This window comes from Barbus barbus (assembly GCF_936440315.1).
Source record: "Barbus barbus genome assembly, chromosome: 26".
NCBI classification, from domain to species: Eukaryota; Metazoa; Chordata; class Actinopteri; order Cypriniformes; family Cyprinidae; genus Barbus; species Barbus barbus.
This window is the reverse complement of record NC_136754.1, coordinates 25143080-25162236: the sequence shown is the minus strand read 5'-3', so window position 1 is coordinate 25162236 and position 19157 is coordinate 25143080. Positions and strand designations below refer to the sequence as shown.

The 19157-nt window shown below is 39.3% G+C and overlaps 1 protein-coding gene across 1 annotated transcript in view; it reads left to right on the top strand.

Moving 5' to 3' along the window:
* pigk (phosphatidylinositol glycan anchor biosynthesis, class K) overlaps positions 1–19157 on the top strand; it is a 42157-nt gene that overhangs the window by 15172 nt on the left and 7828 nt on the right. The window contains exon 10 of the mRNA XM_079379140.1: positions 8745–8820. Coding sequence (XP_079235266.1) covers positions 8745–8820 — 76 coding nt within the window. The remainder of the gene's footprint in view (positions 1–8744; positions 8821–19157) is intronic.

Here is a 19157-nt window from a genome sequence, read left to right as displayed (position 1 = left end):
TTAACAGTGTTGAAAAGAGTATGCCAACATGCAAATTGGCATGTAGGTACATTTTGTTGGAATTTTTGTGGTGGTTGTCTATGTGAGAAAATAATTCAATTTGATGGAGTCATTGAATGCATTTTGTGCCAAAGCTATGATAAATGATCCACGGTCTATCCTGTAAAGACTGCTGATGTGCTTACTGTGAGAAGAGTTTTGAAAAAGTGACCCGAGTGCTGATAAATGGGTGCTAGGGTCTGTAAAATACTGTAATAGCTTTTGCAGGCATTGTGTTGTGAAACATGTAGGCCACAAGATGGCAGTAGTATTTCTTGGTTTGCTGATCTGAAAAGAAAACAAATATATTTCAGGTTTTCTCTGCTGTCAAACTAATCTGTAATGCAGTCAGTGTGTGGATAAGACTAGATAAACACATATTAGATTCCTCAGCATCATAGTGAAGTGAATTAACTTTATCTACTGTAGCTGTATTCAAATGTAAAACAAATTACGTTTAGACCTAAATCTGAATATTAAATCATCTGAAACTACAGTGCTTTTGTCCAGAATGCCTATTTTTCCAAATTATTGCATTATTATTTCATTACTTACTGTTGTCCGGGTTACAAGTCAGACAATGTAAACATCATTATGCTTTTTTCCTAATCTTCAAAGATAATTTATGACTAATTAGTGTGTAAAGGTATTAGCTAAATCGTTCAAGTCTTCCATGTCTTATGACTTTTTAATTAATATTGTTGGCTACCGAGAAAAACAACATTATTTCTGTTTGAAAACCGAGTTGGACTGAACCATGAACCAAGGAAACATTTTGAATGGGTCAGACTGAGAATAATGACAAGAAATAATAATAATAAGAACAAGAATAATCATGTGACACTGAAGACTGGAGTAATGGCTGCTGAAAATTCTGCTTTGCCATCACAGGAATAAATTACATTTTAAAATGTATTACAATAGAAAACAGTTGATTTAAATTGTAGTAATATTTCACAAGGTCTGTGGTGTTCACATGAATTAATGAATTATCTTGCTTATTTATTTTACTGGTTTTTCAATGAGCAAAAATAAAGTCTGCCGCAGGCATACACAATTGGATAAGTGATTACAGGCATCCCTTATCATCTTCAAGCTGAACTGCTTGGATCCACTGGAGTGTTCTTTTAGCTTTTTTGTGTTTTTTTTTTTTTGGTCAGAAGGGGGGGAAAGTATGGTTTATTTAATATGCCAAAAAATAATTATAATAAAAAATAAGCAACTTTTTTTGTCTGAAAAAATTACCAAAATCAAATTTTTTTACCCCCCCCCCAATATAATTTTTCCTCAGGCTAAACCAGTCAAATTAGGCTGTATCTATTATTTATATCACATGACTTAAAGGGAATAGTTCGGCAACACTTTAGATTAGAGAACACATTCAGTATTGCTTAAAAGAGTTTTCCCTCAATAAACGTAGTTGGTAAATTTAGGTATGGGGTAGGTTTAAGGGATCTAAAATATGGTCATGCAGAATAAGGCATTAATATGTGCTTTTTAAGTTCTAATAAACAGCCAATATGCCAGTAATATGCACGCTAAGGAAATAATAGTGAGAAATGGTCCTTAAAATAAAGTGTCACTCAAAAATGAAGATTCTGTCATCATTCATTCACCTTCATGTTGTTTCAAACCTGTGTGAATTTCCAATCTCATTGTGAAATACAACTATTAAATAACAATTTACTGGTTGTTATTAGTTAGTAAGGTAGTTGTTAAGTTTAGGTATGGGGTAGGATTAAGGAATATAGAATATGGTCATGCAGAATAAGGCATTAATATGGGCTTCATATAGGTTCTAATATATAGCCAATATGCTGGTAAAATGCATGTTAATAAGCAACTAGTTAATAGTGATAATTGGTCCCTAAGATAAAATATTACAAGAGTTTCTGTCTTCTGTTGAGTACAAAGGAAGATATTCTGAAAATGATGGTAGCCACTGACTTCCATATTATATGGAAATCATTGGCTACTGTCAACTGTTTGTTTGGTTACCCACATTCTTCAAAATATCTTCTCTTCTGTTCAACAGAAGCAAAGAACCTCACACATGTTTGAAATAATTGGAAGGTGAGTACATTTTCATTTTTGGGTGAACTATAGGAATATATTCAGGATTTCCTACTTACCCTCAAGCCAAGCTGTAAATGAGTTTGTTTCTTCATCATTCACGGAATTGGAGAAATGTAGCATTACATCACTTGCTCACCAGTGGATCTTCTGCATTGAATGGGTGCCGTCAGAATGAGAGTTCAAACAGCTGATAAAAAACATCACAATAATCCACAAGTAATCCACACCACACCAGTCCATCAATTAATGTCTTGTGAAGTGAAACCCTGCATTTTATGAGAAACAAGTCCATTGTTAAAGAGTTTTACCAATTAAAGCATTGCTTCTGGTCAAAATACCAATTCTCTATCCTTAGTTACGCTTCCTCCACTGAAAAAGTCCATAGGTCTCATATCACAAACACACAATTTGTGGATTACTTACATTACTTGTGGATTATTGTGATGTTTTAGCAGCTGTTTGGATTCTCATTCTGACGGCACCCATTCACTGCAGAGGATCCATTGGTGAGCAAATGGTGAAATGCTACATTTCTACAAATCTGTAAATAAAAAAAACTCATCTATGTCTTGGATGTCCTGAGTGATGTATGCCAGACTTCTCCAATCATTTAGTTCGACCTAAACCCCACCCCTTTCCATCCAATCAAAAACCAAGGGATAGATCCAAGTTCCTGCTTGAAAAGATCTGTTACAGCTGTTTCACTGTGATTGCAGAAAACACATCAGGGGAAAAAAAAAACTAAAATAATACTAAATAATGGGGATTAGTTTTAGTTTTGTTCTTAATAACTGACATTTCATGCATACCGAAGTAGGTTAGGTCACTGGTTCATCAGCCTATGCACTGAACAAGCTGTCAAACCGGTGCTAGTTTCTAACGGTGGCTGTTGCATTGGGAAATGGAAGTATCCTCTCTTTCCCCACCGTCACAGGCTGTCATGACTCACTATACTGGCACATCTGTGGGTGAAGCGGCAGCATATGCACCTGAGGGGGGAGGTCTCTGTCCCCTGTCTCTCGCTGTCTTACAGCTGTCATGCATGGCTGGCGTCCCTGCTCTCTTCTACCATCAGACTGCCTTGACAAGGACATGTGTCCGGTCTCTAATGCCTGGTCACCTTGCTCACTCTGTCTGAGCCCGTGACAGTATGGACTAGTTGTCACATCTGGAGCAATGCATGTCTGTCATGTGGAAACAACATGCCTGTGTGCCATTAGGGGTGGACATCTTTCACTTAACCTTCTTTGATTACCAACTTTGACTTTCTTTCATCTGTGGAACAAAGAGATGGAACTGGAGTTTTCAGGTTTCCAAAGAGTATGATACATTGAGAGTATTCTATAAAGGTATATTCACTGCTGGTCAGAAGTTTGGAATAATTAAGATTTTTTTTAATGTTTTGAAAGAAGTCTCTTATGTTCATCAAGGCTGCATTTATTTGAGCAAAATAACTGTTTTGTATTTTAATATTTTAAAATGTCATTTAATTCTGTGATGGCAAAGCTGACTTTTTGGCAGACTTTACTCTAGTCTTCAGTGTCACATGATCATTCAAATCATGTATAAATGCAAATAACATTTTAATTAGCTTCTCAAGAAACATTTCTTATAGTTATCAATGTTGAAAATGTTTTTCCAGCTGGAAACCATTATACACTACCATTAAAAATGTTAGATTAAGACAAAAAAATACAATAGAAAACAACACATTTAATTGATCAACAGGAAAGACATTTTTATTTGAACAAAAGCTCTCTATTTTAAATAAATGCTGTTCATTGAACTTTCTACTCTTTAAAGAATCCTGAAAAAGTATCAATTTCTGCACAGCAAAAACTGTTTTCGTAATTGATAATAAACCATTATTAATAACTGAGCACTAATAGTTCTTTTGTAAATTGTAATAATATTTCACATTACTGTTTTTACTGTATATTTGACAAAATAATTGAAGTCTTTTTGAGCATAAGAGACTTATTTTAAAAAACATTTAAAAAATCTTAACAGTTTTGTGAACCATTCTCAGAAGAATGACTCCTTCATTCCTGCAAATTGCGTATTGAAAACACACAAAGTCTTTTCCTCACACAAAGCTATTGTATGGCTTCAGCAAAGCTTCAAATGTAGTTTGACAGCCCCAGGTTCACTTTTTATATTCAAGTCACATTTATTTGCAGTATAATACAGATTGTTTCAAAGCAACTTTGCAGTAAAATAAAAAGGAAATTATGAAACAAAAAAGAAGTGAAGTGAAGTGACATACATACTTCCAAGTATGGTGACCCATATTCGGAATTCGTGCTCTGCATTTAAACCCATCCAACGTGCACACACGCAGCAGTGAACACACACACACCTGGAGCAGTGGGCAGCCATTTATGCTGCGGCGCCCAGGGAGCAGTTGGGGGTTCGGTGCCTTGCTCAAGGGCACTTCAGTCGTGGTATTGAGGGTGGAGAGAGCGCTGGACATTCACTCCCCCCACCTACAATCCCTGCCGGCCGGAGACTCGAACCCACAACCTTTGGATTACGAGTCTGACTCTCTAACCATTAGGCCACGACTTCCCTAAAAAAAACAGCTCTACTGAAGACAATAGTGTCATTCAGCTCAATTTAGTCTAATGTTGATTCAATTTAGTTCAGTAACAGGGTCAGTGTTGCAGAGTTCATAAATTAAACTTATAGTCAACTATAGTTCAAAGACAATAGTGTCATTATTCAGCTCAAGTCAGTTCAGATGAACCCCAGCATCAAATTATAATAAAAAAGTAGCAAATGTAGTCTTCCAAAAATATTTGGTCCTCCAAAGAAAGGTCATACTGGATTGGAACGACATGAGGGTGAGTAAATGATGACAGAATATGCCTTTTTGGGTGAATTATCCCTTTGGGTTTTAGCATAGCAGAACATCATGTTCTCCAGTGTGCTTAAAAGCAAAACAACTCTTATTTTCCCCTCCATCAGACATCTCTCTGAGCATGACAGTAGAGGCGTTACGACACTAAATCTTTCTGCAGCCATCCTGTTTTCCGCCTCCTTTCCTCCGCAGTCTCTGCTGCTGTATCAGAGGGCTTCCATTAGGTAAATTAAGTTTTACAGAGGAGGACGGTTTAATAGACTCCCCACTCGTCTTTATGATACGTGCCCACTCTTTACGAGATTGTATTGTAATTCAGGTTTGCCCAGGGTGATGATGTTGACTGCCTAGCGCAAGTCTCAAGTCTCAAAGTAATTAAATGTCAGGTGATGTTACGAAATGAAAAATAAATCAGGAAGTGCGGCGTGGGCATAAAGGAAATGAAAGTGTACTCTCAGTACACACTCACCCTCTCTAGACACCTTCAGATGGTTTTTCTTATAAATTTACCAAAACTCTTTGATTAAGAGTTCATCCTGTAAAATAGTTGCAAAATTGCAGTGACGGATGTTGAATAATTTTGAGTCTCTTTAAATGATTCATTAGCTTGCATTGGCACATATTTCAACAAATACCAATGAAATAATTTTATTTCACTATTTACAAGGTCTCTGCTGAATTTTTACAAATCAATTTAAGGCATTTTATGAACATTTCTGAGAGCTGCACAAGTAAAAAGAACACTGTATGAGTGGGGTTGGACAATGTCTATGGTAACATTTTTAAGCCATACATTGACATGAAGTTTTCACACACAAAAAAAAAATCTTATAAAATGACATTTCAGCTTTTATGAAAAAGGGACAAGTCAAACATATTATTATATTAATTTAAAACATAAATATTACTGTCTTAATTGTTTAGATTTTTAGAAGGCACATTAACTTCTTTCAACAGTTACAACTATGTTTGCTGCATAAAAACATGGGTCGATATTCGCATTGATCTAAACATAAGAAAGGCAAACTGTAAATGCAAATTCACCTTCTGCCATGAGGTGGCGCTTTCGGAGCAAATTGCGGCTTCTCCGGTACGTTAACAGCTGTACACAAAGCAGCACCGCGCTCATATACGCTGCTTTAAAAGGCATTATAGGCAAGATGAAATGAAAATGCCAACGACACGTTTCTGAAGACAGACGATTCCCTTCAGAGACACATTCACATAAAAACATTTGCACCGCGTTTTGACTTTGAAATGTGCAGTGCTCATTTATTCAATGACATCATTGCCTTTTGAAGTTTAATCCAGCTGTATCGCGATTCTTGTCTTTCCGTCACCAACTGCAAGACCTCTTGAAATTGGAATTAAGACTTTTCTTATACCATTTAACGTATTTAAACCTTTTCATGGCCTTAAATTTTATACAACTAAATTGAGAGTTTTAAGGACCTGCAGAAGCCCTGTATTTAAGGTAGCCCGTTGGGCAGGGCAGTGGTACATTTTGGTAGCCCGACTGGAAAACGCAATAGCCCCGGGACGTCGGGCTAGCGATTTTACAAGCTCTGTCTAGCTAACTCTGAATGCATGTTTTTCTTTAGCGAAATATCGATACATACAGTGTCTTCCATAAGTATTGGAACAGTAAAGACAAAATTGCTCTTTTGGCTGTGGAGTCAAGACATTTGCAAATATGATTAAAAGATGAATATGAGACAAAACTACAGAATGTCACATTTTATTATTGGGTGATTCAACACATAGATGTTTTACCAGCTAAGAATCTGATGTGAGCATAAGTATCGGGACAGTTGAACATAAGGCAGATATAAAAGATTAAAAGCTATTATTTAGTTGCAGATCCCTTGCGCACAATCACAGCAGTGAGTCTGTGACCCAAAGACATCACCAGACTCTTGGTCTCATCCTTTTGAAATACTTTTCCCAGCCTTTAATGCAGCCAATTCCAATTCTTGTTTGTTTTGGGGAGTTTCTGCCTTTACTCTCCTCTTCAGCTGATGAAATTCATGTTCAATCGGATTTAAATCTGGAGATTGACTTGGAAAATCTAAGACTTTCCATTTCTTTGCCCTTATAAATTCCTTGGCTGGACTGGAAGGGTGTTTTGGGTCATTGTCCTGATGCAATATGGAGCACTTCACAATGAATCTGGTGGCATTTGAATATTGGTAGGCAAGATGGTTTTGTACCCTTCCAAATTCATTCTGCTACTGTCATCATACATTAATTCATCAGTAAAGTTGAGAGGGCCAGTTCCAGAAGCAGCCATGCACGCCCATGCCATGACACCACCTCCACCATGCTTTGCAGATGAGGCTGTATGCTTGGGATCATTTGCAGTTCTCTTTTTTTCTCCACATTTTTGCTTTCCTCATCACTTAGATAAAGGTTCATCTTTGTCTCATCAGTCCATAAACACAGTTCCAAAACTCTTCTGGCTCAGCTTTGTGCTTTTTTGCAAACTCTAATCTTGCCTTTCTATATTTTGGTGCTGGTCAGAGGTTTGCATCTTGCTGTGTAGCATCTGTAATTCTGTGTCAAAGTCTCCTGAGGACAGTAGATTGTCAGAGCATCACCCCAGCTTTCTGGAAGTTGTTGGTGATTTTACAGACACGTCTTTTAGGATTCATTTTCACAGCTTTTATGATTTGTTTGTCATCAATTACTGTTGTTTTCTCAGCCGATCAGGTTGTTGTTGGTTGCTGGTGTCGCTGGTGGTTTCCAAACTCTTGATTTCTCCATGCCCTTTGTTTTTGCTATAGCTCTAACTGACTTCCTTTTTTCTTTTAGCATCCAAATTGCTTGCTTTTCTCTCAAAGTCAGCTCCCTCGTCTTCATCCTGGTTTGTGTGTGTCATCATCGAATGCAAGATTCAGAATACAGAAGTAATGGATATAACTGATACGACACATTCCCTGCTTTTAATATCTGAAGAATGAATGCAACAGTACACAGCTGATCACTTAGAAAGACCTGTGAGGCAACTGTTCCAATACTTATGCTCACATCAGATAGAGGGATGAAACTCTAAAAGTGCTGAACTTCTTAGCTGGTAAAACATCTATGTGTTGAATCACCCAATAATAAAATGTGAAATTCTGTAGTTTTGTCTCATATTCATCTTTTAATCATATTTGTAAATGTCTTGACTCCACAGCCAACAGAGCAATGTTGTCTTTGCTGTTCCAATACTTTTGGAGGGCACTGTATTACTCAATAAGAAAAATACAGGTACCACAAAAATGTAGTCCAATGGGATTTCATGGGGGTTTTCTGCCACATTCTCTTTTCTTCCCTCCATTCATTATCAGAGACAATTTGTTTTTGTTTTCGTACCTTCCGATCACACTTGGTCTCAGTCAGTTGTTGTGTGGAATTGAGAGCTGCATACTGAATTTAATTTCAGCAGCCACTCATGTATGAAGTCGCAGACAGCCGGGTTGAAGCAGACTCTTTCGTCTGGTCCTGAGCTTTGCTGGCCTACATGAGGGCAAAAACATCATCCCACCACTCAAACTAACAGACTGTGGGCAATTGCAGAGGGGATGGCTGACGGTGGTGAGGCTTTGGCTTGTTCAGCCCACTGCATATTAATGTAGCTAGATTAGAGAGTGCTTCAATTTTACGGTACACAAAACAAGTCATTTGTTTAGTTTTTACCACTGGCAAAGTTTGAAAACATTACATTTAAAAAAGAATTTGTTTTGACTGCTCTTATTACTGTTATCTTTTATGTTTTTTTCCTCAGGTCTGGAAGTGGAGATATGCAAATTGAATCTTTGACGTATGTGGACCAACTTCCAGTGGCTGAAATTATTCATCAGGTGAGACTATAGTTGTTGTTGGAAAGTGTAGATGAGGAAATGGTTGGAAAACAGTATGCTGAGGGTTTAACAGTATGCTTACTGAAACCCATTATCAATTGAAAAATGTATTTCATTCATAGGAGGTGAATCCAAATCACTCACCTAAGCAACAGCTTTTGCATTTACCTAATTTCTCTTTTCATTTAATTGCTTTTTTATTAAAATAATAGCTATAACGCGATTTACTGGAGGTAATGCATACAGGTCATTTTAAGATAAAATTGTAGTAAAATGTACCCGTAGCCTGACTTGTATTCTTTTCACTCTTGGTGTGAAAAAAACATTCATATGGGTTTTGTTTCTCTTTTTTCCATCTCCTTTGGTGTGAAATGACCATTTATCATTCATTATCATTCATTAACATTAATAATGTACAATTGCTCATTCATTTGAAACATTTATTTTTAACATTGTAAATCTAGCATTTTTTAAATGTATGAATGCATATTTATATCACTATTCTAGAGTTATTCTACTATAGATATTTTTTTGCTAGTTAACAAAGCTGCAGTGTGGTTTTTAATAGAGCCGCATAGGGAGTGACTATAGTTTTGACATCTGCTGCCATAATCCATCTCTCTATATAATTTTCCCCTTATTTGGAAAGAAATGGAAATGCAATATTATTGTTTTGTTTTGCAGCTGTAGCAAATATGAATGCAAAAATTATGTTTGCTATATTCTCCTGTTTTTACAGCAGTTTACTTCCGAGTGCTTTTATTTATTTAATCACCGTATTCTCATCCTGGCATCCGTCTACTTTTGTCTATGTTTCTGGTCTTAGAGAGGTCTAAATTCATTTCCGGCATTCGCATATCAGCCAAAATCCTTGCAAACCACCTTGGAATTAACCAAATGTTAGAGGTGGAATTGTAGTACTATTGTAGTACTTTTCCTAAATTTCTGCTTAAATCTAGAACATATTTCAGTTTTGCTTTTTCTTTTATACTTCTGAATATTTTCCAGAATGTGATACAGGGATTGTCATATTCAATTGTGACTGAAGGAACGCCTGTCAATTTTTGATACAGTGGTTTTTCCAGCCAAACCCCAGTGGGTTTAAGAAATCATCAGGAGGGCTGTATGGATATTGCTAAGGATTCAGGGCTGTCATGATTGATGATATCTAACTGTCATAACGGAGCTTTTTCAGTGGGGTAATGCAGGCGATATGTAGCGGGATGAGTCGAGTCTAGCATTCGTTCAGTCTGGAATCTGATGATTGGACGCTCCCTCCCACTGCGTGCTGGACTCTATTACTGGCCTCATGCAGACTGCATCAGAACCTTTGATCTCTCTATATCCATCTCGTTCTTTCCTTCCATTAATTTTTATTAGTGAGAATGTTGAGCTGAGAGTCTCTTTACTGATTTCTTTATTAAAATATTACTTCTGGACAAAATGTCCAAGCATTTGAAATTATTCCGTCTGAAGACCAAATGCTGTGATCTCATATGAACTTACTGGTAAAATATTTTTTAAATCAATTCTTTATTTGCCACTCTGTATGTCCAAACACTTCCCATTTCTCATCTCACTTTTGTACCTAAATCCACAGTCGTCTTATCATGCGAGCAAAAAGCTGTTCAGGTATGATTTTGGCCCATTCATCCTGGCAGATTTGCTTCAGGTGGATGTTGATTGTGTGCCACAATTTTCAAATAGTGCAACAGATTCTTTGATTGAGGAAGAAAATTAGTATTTTGTAGGGGGCTGTGTTGAATGAATTGCCAGATATATTAGAATACAAACCAACTCTGGACCAGTTCTGTTCTGTTACATGTTATTAGTGATACTGGCTAAAGGTAAACCTCACTGTTTCTAATGATTCTAAGCTACTTTTTGTCCTATCCAGCTGCAACCATGAGAAACAGCAAGGAACAGGACATTTTGTTACTCACTTAGTTTCTGTGGTGTGGTACATGGTAGACCTGTACAGAAAATCGACTTGAATTTTATGGATTTCTAACATAAAAATTACACGTGTATTTTGCATATACAGTCAGGTCCATAAATATTGGGACATCGACACAATTCTAACATTTTTGGCTCTATACACCACCACAATGGATTTCAAATTAAACGAACAAGATGTGCTTTAACTGCAGACTGTCAGCTTTAATTTGAGGGTATTTACATCCAAATCAGGTGAACGGTGTAGGAATTACAACAGTTTGCATATGTGCCTCCCACTTGTTAAGGGACCAAAAGTAATGGGACAATTGGCTTCTCAGCTGTTCCATGGCCAGGTGTGTGTTATTCCCTTATAATCCCAATTACAATGAGCAGATAAAAGGTCCAGAGTTCATTTCAAGTGTGCTATTTGCATTTGGAATCTGTTGCTGTCAACTGTCAAGATGAGATCCAAAGAGCTGTCACTATCAGTGAAGCAAGCCATCATTAGGCTGAAAAAACAAAACAAACCCATCAGAGAGATAGCAAAAACATTAGGCATGGCCAAAACAACTGTTTGGAGCATTCTTAAAAAGAAGGAACGCACCGGTGAGCTCAGCAACACCAAAAGACCCGGAAGACCACAGAAACCTACGACTGGGCCACATGATCCAGGGGTATGAGACCGGGAACAGGGCTATCATCCTAGCCTGGATCTACTATCGACGAGTGAGGTCATCACTGCACTGAGTTGAAGGCAATAGGTGAAAACACACAAAACGACATGTCCCAGAATACTGCAAAGAATGGCTTCACAATATCAGTGAACCGTATAACTGAATCCTACTCACACATCCATGGTTCCTACGCATGAGATCAGGGGGAGGGGCACGAGTCGCGACACTAGCCTTTTGTGCCCATCTCTGATCCCCAGACGGAGATGGGTCAGGACCCCTGTGTTGTTCGGGCTCAGACCTGGACCTTCTTGGAATGAAGGTTTTGAAGGCCACTGAGCGTGCTTTCGCCTCCCTAAACTTCTCGACCACCGTCTCGACGAAAAGCTTGGAAGGCGAGACTGCAGCATCGAGAATAAAGCCCTTCTCTTTCTTGCCAATGTCTGCCAGATTCACCCACAGATGTCTCTCTGTTACCACCATGGTTGCCATAGACCTGCCCATAGCAGTGGCGGCCTGTTTAGTGGCACGGAGAGCCAAATCTGTGGTGCGGCGCAGCTCAGCTACTTCATCAGGTGACAAGTCCTGACCCTTATTCAGGTCTTTCAGCAGATCAGCCTGGTATGCCTGAAGCACTGCCATCGTGTGCAACGAAGCGACAGCCTGACCTGCTGCTGCGTATGCCCTGCCATTTAAGCGAGATGTTTCCTGAAGGGGCTTAGATGGCAAGGAGGGAGCCTTGAGAGAGGATGTCTCGCCCACAGAGGGATAGCTGGCTAGCGTCTTCCACAGGGGGCATCCCCTCATAGCCGTTTTCATGCATCCCCTCAATGTTAGCATAACTAGTATGCTGGAACCTATGAATGCGAGAGGAAAACAGCTTTTTCCATTCCCTCTCAACCTCCGCATGGAGATCAGGAAGAAATGGAAGGCTCACTCGAGCTGGGTGACTATGGCCAGAAAGGTAATGCTCATTGAGACGACCCCGCGGCGCCACCATCTTGGCCCGCTTCCACGTCAAGTCAAGCCTCATCGTGGCACGTTCCATGACCTCCAACAGTTCGTCATACGCAGGGCAGGAGGATTGAGAGGGCTCAGTCTCAACTTCTTTGCCCTCAGACATCTCCTGCTCTTCCTGGGCATAACCCAGTAGAGCACTAGTCGCTGGATCAGATGATGTCAGAGAGATTGCATTATCATCATCCAGCAACTCACTTTCGTTCGTGGCCGACGAGTGTGAGAAGGAAAGCCCCCTCTCTAACTTATCAGCCAGATCCACTTGCGAGTCCCACGAGCTCATTCTCCTCCGTGCCTCGGCAACAGTGGGTCTTGAACTGCGGGAAGCAGACAGCTGTCCCTCCTTCCTCAAAAAGAGAGACAGACGAGCGGAGCTTTCTCATAGAAAAAAAACTCATAGTGCACGAGGATTGCCCCCTCGAGGACATCGCGTACATGCTCCTCGCCCAAACAAAAGACGCAAAGATTGTGTGTGTCACCAGGTGTCAAATAATGAGGACACGGATGCACACATCTCTTAAATGCCTTACTAGTGCTCGCCATGGTAACAGTAGAAAATCGTTCATACCAGTAGAATGCACGCTTCAAACAAAACAGTCACTGAAGACGAAGAAGAGAATGACGTATTTTCCCAGCACCCCTTTATACTGTGGTCGCGCCGGTAGTGATGTCATAGGCTGTCTCCGGCCAACAGGTGGTGTTTTTGTATGTATGCTTCAGACACGGGTCACACTGACGGCATTCCCCATAGCAACCCCTAGAGGACACAGTTCGAAGTTCCCTTGAAAGGGAATCTATGGTAGCAGAATTTAATGAAAATGTGCAGTGGTGTTATGCAGGAACTGTTTGGTGAAAATTGGAAAAACTGAATAAATGTAATGCTCAAAAAATAAGTGTGTGGTTTTCAGGTCAAATTCTCCTGTGGCCACTCATCACAGATAAAGGTGTTTTCTTGCTCTTTTTCAAAAGAAGGTGTTTTAGTGTTATAAGAGTACTGAATGGACATTTTTTTATCAAGCCAAAGACTCGTCATTTTGCGTCATGTGGTATAAAGACTTTCAAGAGCCCTTTAAAGTTTATTCAACCCCATAGTTTTACTTTTAAACATTATTGTTCTTGTATTCTTAAAATAGCAATTTTTGATTCTAAACGTAAGAGAACAATACTTTTTTTCTCTCACTATGACTACATTAATGGGAAGGTTTTTCAATTGTATTTGTACTTGTATTAATACTTAATAACTGCAAGTTAATACATAATTTAAATATTATTTCTAATCATGCCTTCTGCTGACCTATTCTTTTGTACTTCCCTCGATCAATATATTCTTGAAACTTTGTGTAGACTGAAAAATGGAAGTAATTTTTCCAACCTCTGTTCAGAACTGATTTCCATGTTTAATTTGCAGTGTAGCCATTGGCCAGTTAAAATGTGATGATGACTGATACTTTAAGGTAATTCTTTGCAAGCCAACATCAGTTTAAAGTTTTCAGATATTCAGTAGTTTAAGATGTCTCTTCTCAGATTAAAAAAAGTTTAATGATCAAAGTTCAGTTAAATAACTCTTAAGATGGACATATTAAAAGAGCATCTGAGAAGAGTATAGAATTATTTAAGATAGCCAAAGCAATATACACCAAGGATGAATAATTATGTTTTCAGTTTCTTTGAGACTATTGGCCGAATTCACTGAATACTTGCATCACCTTTGCATGCAGTAGCATCTGCATTAAATAAATTAATCCATTTAACCAAACACTATTTGTGCACCAGACATAGTTCAATTAATTTTCATTGATTTTACCATAAATGTCCCTCCTTTCTAAGAAGTGGTGGTGGTGGTAATCTGACTTTTGTTTAGGAATTGTGTTAATATAAATTTTACAGAAATAAGTAAACTTAATACATAAAATAAGTAAATAAATAAAATTAAGTAATTCATCAAATTGAATTACAATAATGAATTGGCTGTTAAAACAGTGCAGACTGCAAATGCAAATAAACAGTTCTATCTGCGGACAGTTCTATTCATTCTTAGTGAGATCCCACAAAAAAATTGTATTTAACAAATCTAGTCCGTGTATGAGGTAATAGCAGAGGGAACACTGGACCGTAACCTCATCTTTTCTTCCAAGAGCCGTGCTGTCTCTTGCGTCGACCCGTCTATCTCTGGCTGAGGATGAGGTTATCCCCTTTGTGCAGCGATCGTTCTCGTTTCTAAATCAGGCTTTAAATGTCAGAGACTAATCACAATGTACTCAGCTGAAGGTGCTTTTCTCCAAACTTAATTACTCTGCTTGTTGTGATGATTTTGCTCTGAGAATGCTTGTCTTCAGCTTTGAATAGTTATTTGTTGGCTTGACAGTTTGATGCTTCAGCGCTATGGCTTTAGGGAATCAAAGCTGAAGGAGGAGGATGCATGGCTGTACTCCTTTTGTCCTTTTTGGCTGGGTTGTGAACCAGTCTAACTGCAAATAATTTCCTCACTGAATAGCATGAGGTTTTGATGGCAGAGTTTCCATTCCAGCAGAACGCAGTACATTGCACAAAGTATGATTTATGAGAGAACTGAAAGGGACAGATAGTTCACCCAAAAATGAAAATTGGGTGATTTACTCACCCTCATGTAATTCTTTACTCGACTTATTTTCTTATGCTAAATTGTTAAAGAAGATTTTTTTTTTTCAATGTTTACCAGTTTGTTCATGACCCCAAACCTTCAAGCTTCTAGGTGTGTTCTACCAAAGTCCCTTTCAGGGAAAGTCTGTTCATTCATCGGCCATATTTGCAATGCCTCCGGGCAGCTATTTCAGACATCCAAATCCAAGTCCTATTTAAATGAATAGGGGAATCCTGAAGTCTTAAAAACTGCTTGATGAACTCACAATTAAATTACACATTTCAAATCACCAACAAAATCTGAAATGAACTGCCCCATAAATGTTGTTCCTTATGCTCAAATAGCGTTAAAAAAAGCTTATTTTTCAGTCTAGACCGTCAAATGTGCATGTGCTGCCATAAGCGTGAGTCTCTGAGATATAGGCCCCTATTTTTACAATATAAGTGCATGGTCTGTAGCGCATGGCGCAGGCGTACTTGTGTCGTGTCTGAATCCACTTTTGCAAATTTAACAACGGAAAAATGGTCGGTACGCCATGTGCATGGTCCAAAAGGGTTGTACCTATTCTCTTAATGAGTAATGGGGTTGTTTTGGGCGTAACATGCAAGAAACGAATCTCCCTTTAAAATCCAGTTGCACTTGCACCATGGCAGATTCACTAGTTACATGGCGGAATTTGCAAGATCTGCTCATTCACAAGGTTTAAGCGTACACAATAATAATCTTTTACATTGTACATCCACCTATAGGTGCATATTTTCTAACGCGCCATTAAAACAAATAAAAATACTGCGCCATTGACTTTAGTCCAGGTTTTAGTTGGTCAATGGCACAATCGTTTTCAGTTGCATTAAAATAGCAACGTGCCAACAATGCGCCTGAACACTTCTCATTTTCAGACCAGCACGCCCATGGACTAATGGATGGGTGCAAGTGCATTTGGGGTGGTGATGGCGCAGTGGATAAGACACATGCCTTTGGTGTGAGAGACCTGGGTTCGAATCCACTGTGAGACACCAATGTGTCCCTGAGCAAGACACTTAACCCCTAGTTGCTCCAGAGGCGTGCGACCTCTGACATATATATCAATTGTAAGTCGCTTTGGATAAAAGCGTCAGCTAAAAATGAATAAATGTAAAATTTGCTATTTAAACAACGTGGTGCAGGATGTGAAAATGATAACTGCTTCAGGCTGAAACTAGCAAAAAACACTTGCGTTGGGCCCATAAAGTGCTGAGATATAAACTTGCAATTCTGACTTTTTTCTCGCAATTGCACGTTTATATCCCACAATTCTGATTTATTTTCTTAGAACTGTGAGATATAAACTCACGTGTGCGTGTGTCCAGTTCAAAGGGAAAAGTCAGCTCACAATTTTGACATTTTCTTAGAATTGCTAGTTTATAGTATATCTTGCAATTCTGTAACACGCAATTGCAAGTTTACATCACATAGTTCTGACTTTGTAACTCATTATTGCAAGTTTATATCACAACTTTGAGATAAAAAGAGATGGTAAACATGCAATTCTGAGAAAAATGTCAAAATTGTGAGAGAAAGTCACAATTACCTTTTAATTTTTTTTATTCAGTGGTGCAAACAAGCTTCCATAATTTTCTATAATATGTAAAACTCTAGGACAAATCACGTTACAGTAAACCGAAACCCTGAAACCTGTTCCCTGAGTATTTATATATATTTTTTTTTCAGCAGATGATTTTACAGTGGTTTCACATGCTTCTGTAAAACCACTGTAATTACACTATAAATGTGAAAACCACTGTAATTACAGTGGTTTTCACATGCACATTAGTGCTGCTGTCAAACGATTAATCACATCCAAAATAAAAGTTTTTGCTTACATAATATATGTGTGTGTAGGGTGTATATTTATTATGGATAAATACATGCATGTAAGTCGCTTTGGATAAAAGCGTCTGCCAAATGACTAAATGTAAATGTAAATGTATATATTTAAGAAAATGTTATGTTTGTACGTTTAAAACAAAATATATACTGTACATTTACATTTAGTAATTTGGCAGACACTTTTATCCAAAGCGACTTACAATTGCAGAATACAAGAAGCGATTCATCTTGAAGAGGCAATCAGACAGAGGAAGCGCTCGTAACACCAAGTCTCAGTCATTGTTCAAATAAGTACAAGCTAGCAAGGGAAGGAGAGATAGATAGAGGGAAAGATTAATTTTTTTTTTTTTTGAGTTTAGGATGAAGTCAAGTAGTGCCGAAAGAGATGAGTTTTCAGTTGTTGCTTGAAGATTGACAGGGATCCAGCATTCCGTATAGGGGTGGGAAGATTATTCCACCAGCCAGGAATGGTGAACGAGAATGTTCTGGAGAGTGATTTTGAGCCTCTCTGTGATGGTACCACAAGGCGTCGCTCACTAGCAGATCTCAGACTTATGGAGTGGATGTAGATTCTTAATAGTGAGTGGATATAGGAGGGTGCTGAGCCTGTGGTCGTTCTGTATGCAAGCATCAGTGTCTTGAACTTGATGCGAGCTTCCACTGGTAGCCAGTGCAAGGAGATGAAGAGAGGTGTAACATGGGCTCTTTTGGGCTCGTTGAAGACCAGTCGTGCCGCTGCATTCTGAATCATTTGTAGAGGTTTGATTGTGTTTGACGGCAGTCCAGCCAGAAGAGCATTGCAGTAGTCCAGTCTAGAAACAACAAGGGCCTGGACAAGAAGTTGCGCAGCATGCTCTGTCAGAAAGGGCCTGATCTTTCTGATGTTGTGTAGTGCAAACCTGCAGGATCGCGCAGTCTTTGCAATGTGCTCTTTGAAGGTCAGCTGGTCATCAAAGATTACACCAAGATTTCTGACCGAAGTTGATGGGGTAATCATTGATGAGCCTAACTGAATCGTGAAGTCATGCTGTAGAGTCAGAGTGGCAGGGAAGACAAGAAGCTCCGTCTTTGCCAGATTGAGCTGTAGGTGATGTTCTTTCATCAGTGCCGACATGTCCGCCAGGCAGCCTGAGATCCGTGCAGCTACCGTTGGGTCATCTGGTTGAAAAGAGAGATAGAGCTGTGTGTCATTGGCGTAGCAGTGATAGGAGAAGCCATGTGCATGTATGATGGGACCCAGTGATGTAGTGTATGTGGAGAAGAGGAGGGGTCCAAAAACTGATCCCTTAGGAAGTCCAGTGACCAGTTGATGTGGTTTGGATACCTCCCCTCACCAGGCCACCCTGAAAGATCTACCGGTGAGATAGTCGTGACGTATTGTCAAGTATGGTAACCCATACTCGAAATTGGTGCTCTGCGTTTAACCCATCCAAGTGCACACACACAGCAGTGAGTAGTGAACAAATGCACACACACACACACACACACACACACCGTGAACACACACCCGGAGCAGTGGGCAGCCAGTGGGGAGCAATTGGGGGTTCGGTGCCTTGCTCAAGGGCACCTCAGTCGTGGTATTGAGGGTGGAGAGAGCGCTGTACATTCACTTCCCCCACCTACAATCCCTGCCGGCCGGGGACTCGAACCCGCAACCTTTCGATTACGAGTCAGACTCTCTAACCATTAGGCCACGACTTCCCCCAGATAGGATTCAAACCAGCAAAGTGGAATCCCAGTGATGCCCAGTGATGAGAGGGTAGACAGGAGGATCTGATGATTGACAGTGTCAAAAGCAGCAGAAAGATCCAGCAGAATGAGGACTGATGATTTGGAATCGGCCTTTGCAGTTCGCAGGGCTTCAGTGACTGAGAGTAGTGCAGTCTCTGTGGAATGGCCACTCCTGAAACCTGACTGTTTATCATCCAGTTTGTTGTACTGTGAAAGAAACAATGAGAGCTGGTTGAAGAAAACTCGTTCGAGTGTTTTCGCTACGAATGGAAGGAGAGAGACAGGTCTGTAGTTTTCTAAAAGAGAAGTGTTTAATGTAGGTTTTTTGATCAGTGGGGTTACCTGAGCCTGCTTGAATGCTGTGGGGAAGATGCCTGTGAGGAGAGATGTGTTGATAATGTGTGTGAGTGCTGGTAAGAGTGTGGGAGAGATAGTTTGGAGAAGGTGTGAGGGGATTGGGTCGAGAGGACATGTTGTAGGATGGCTGGAGA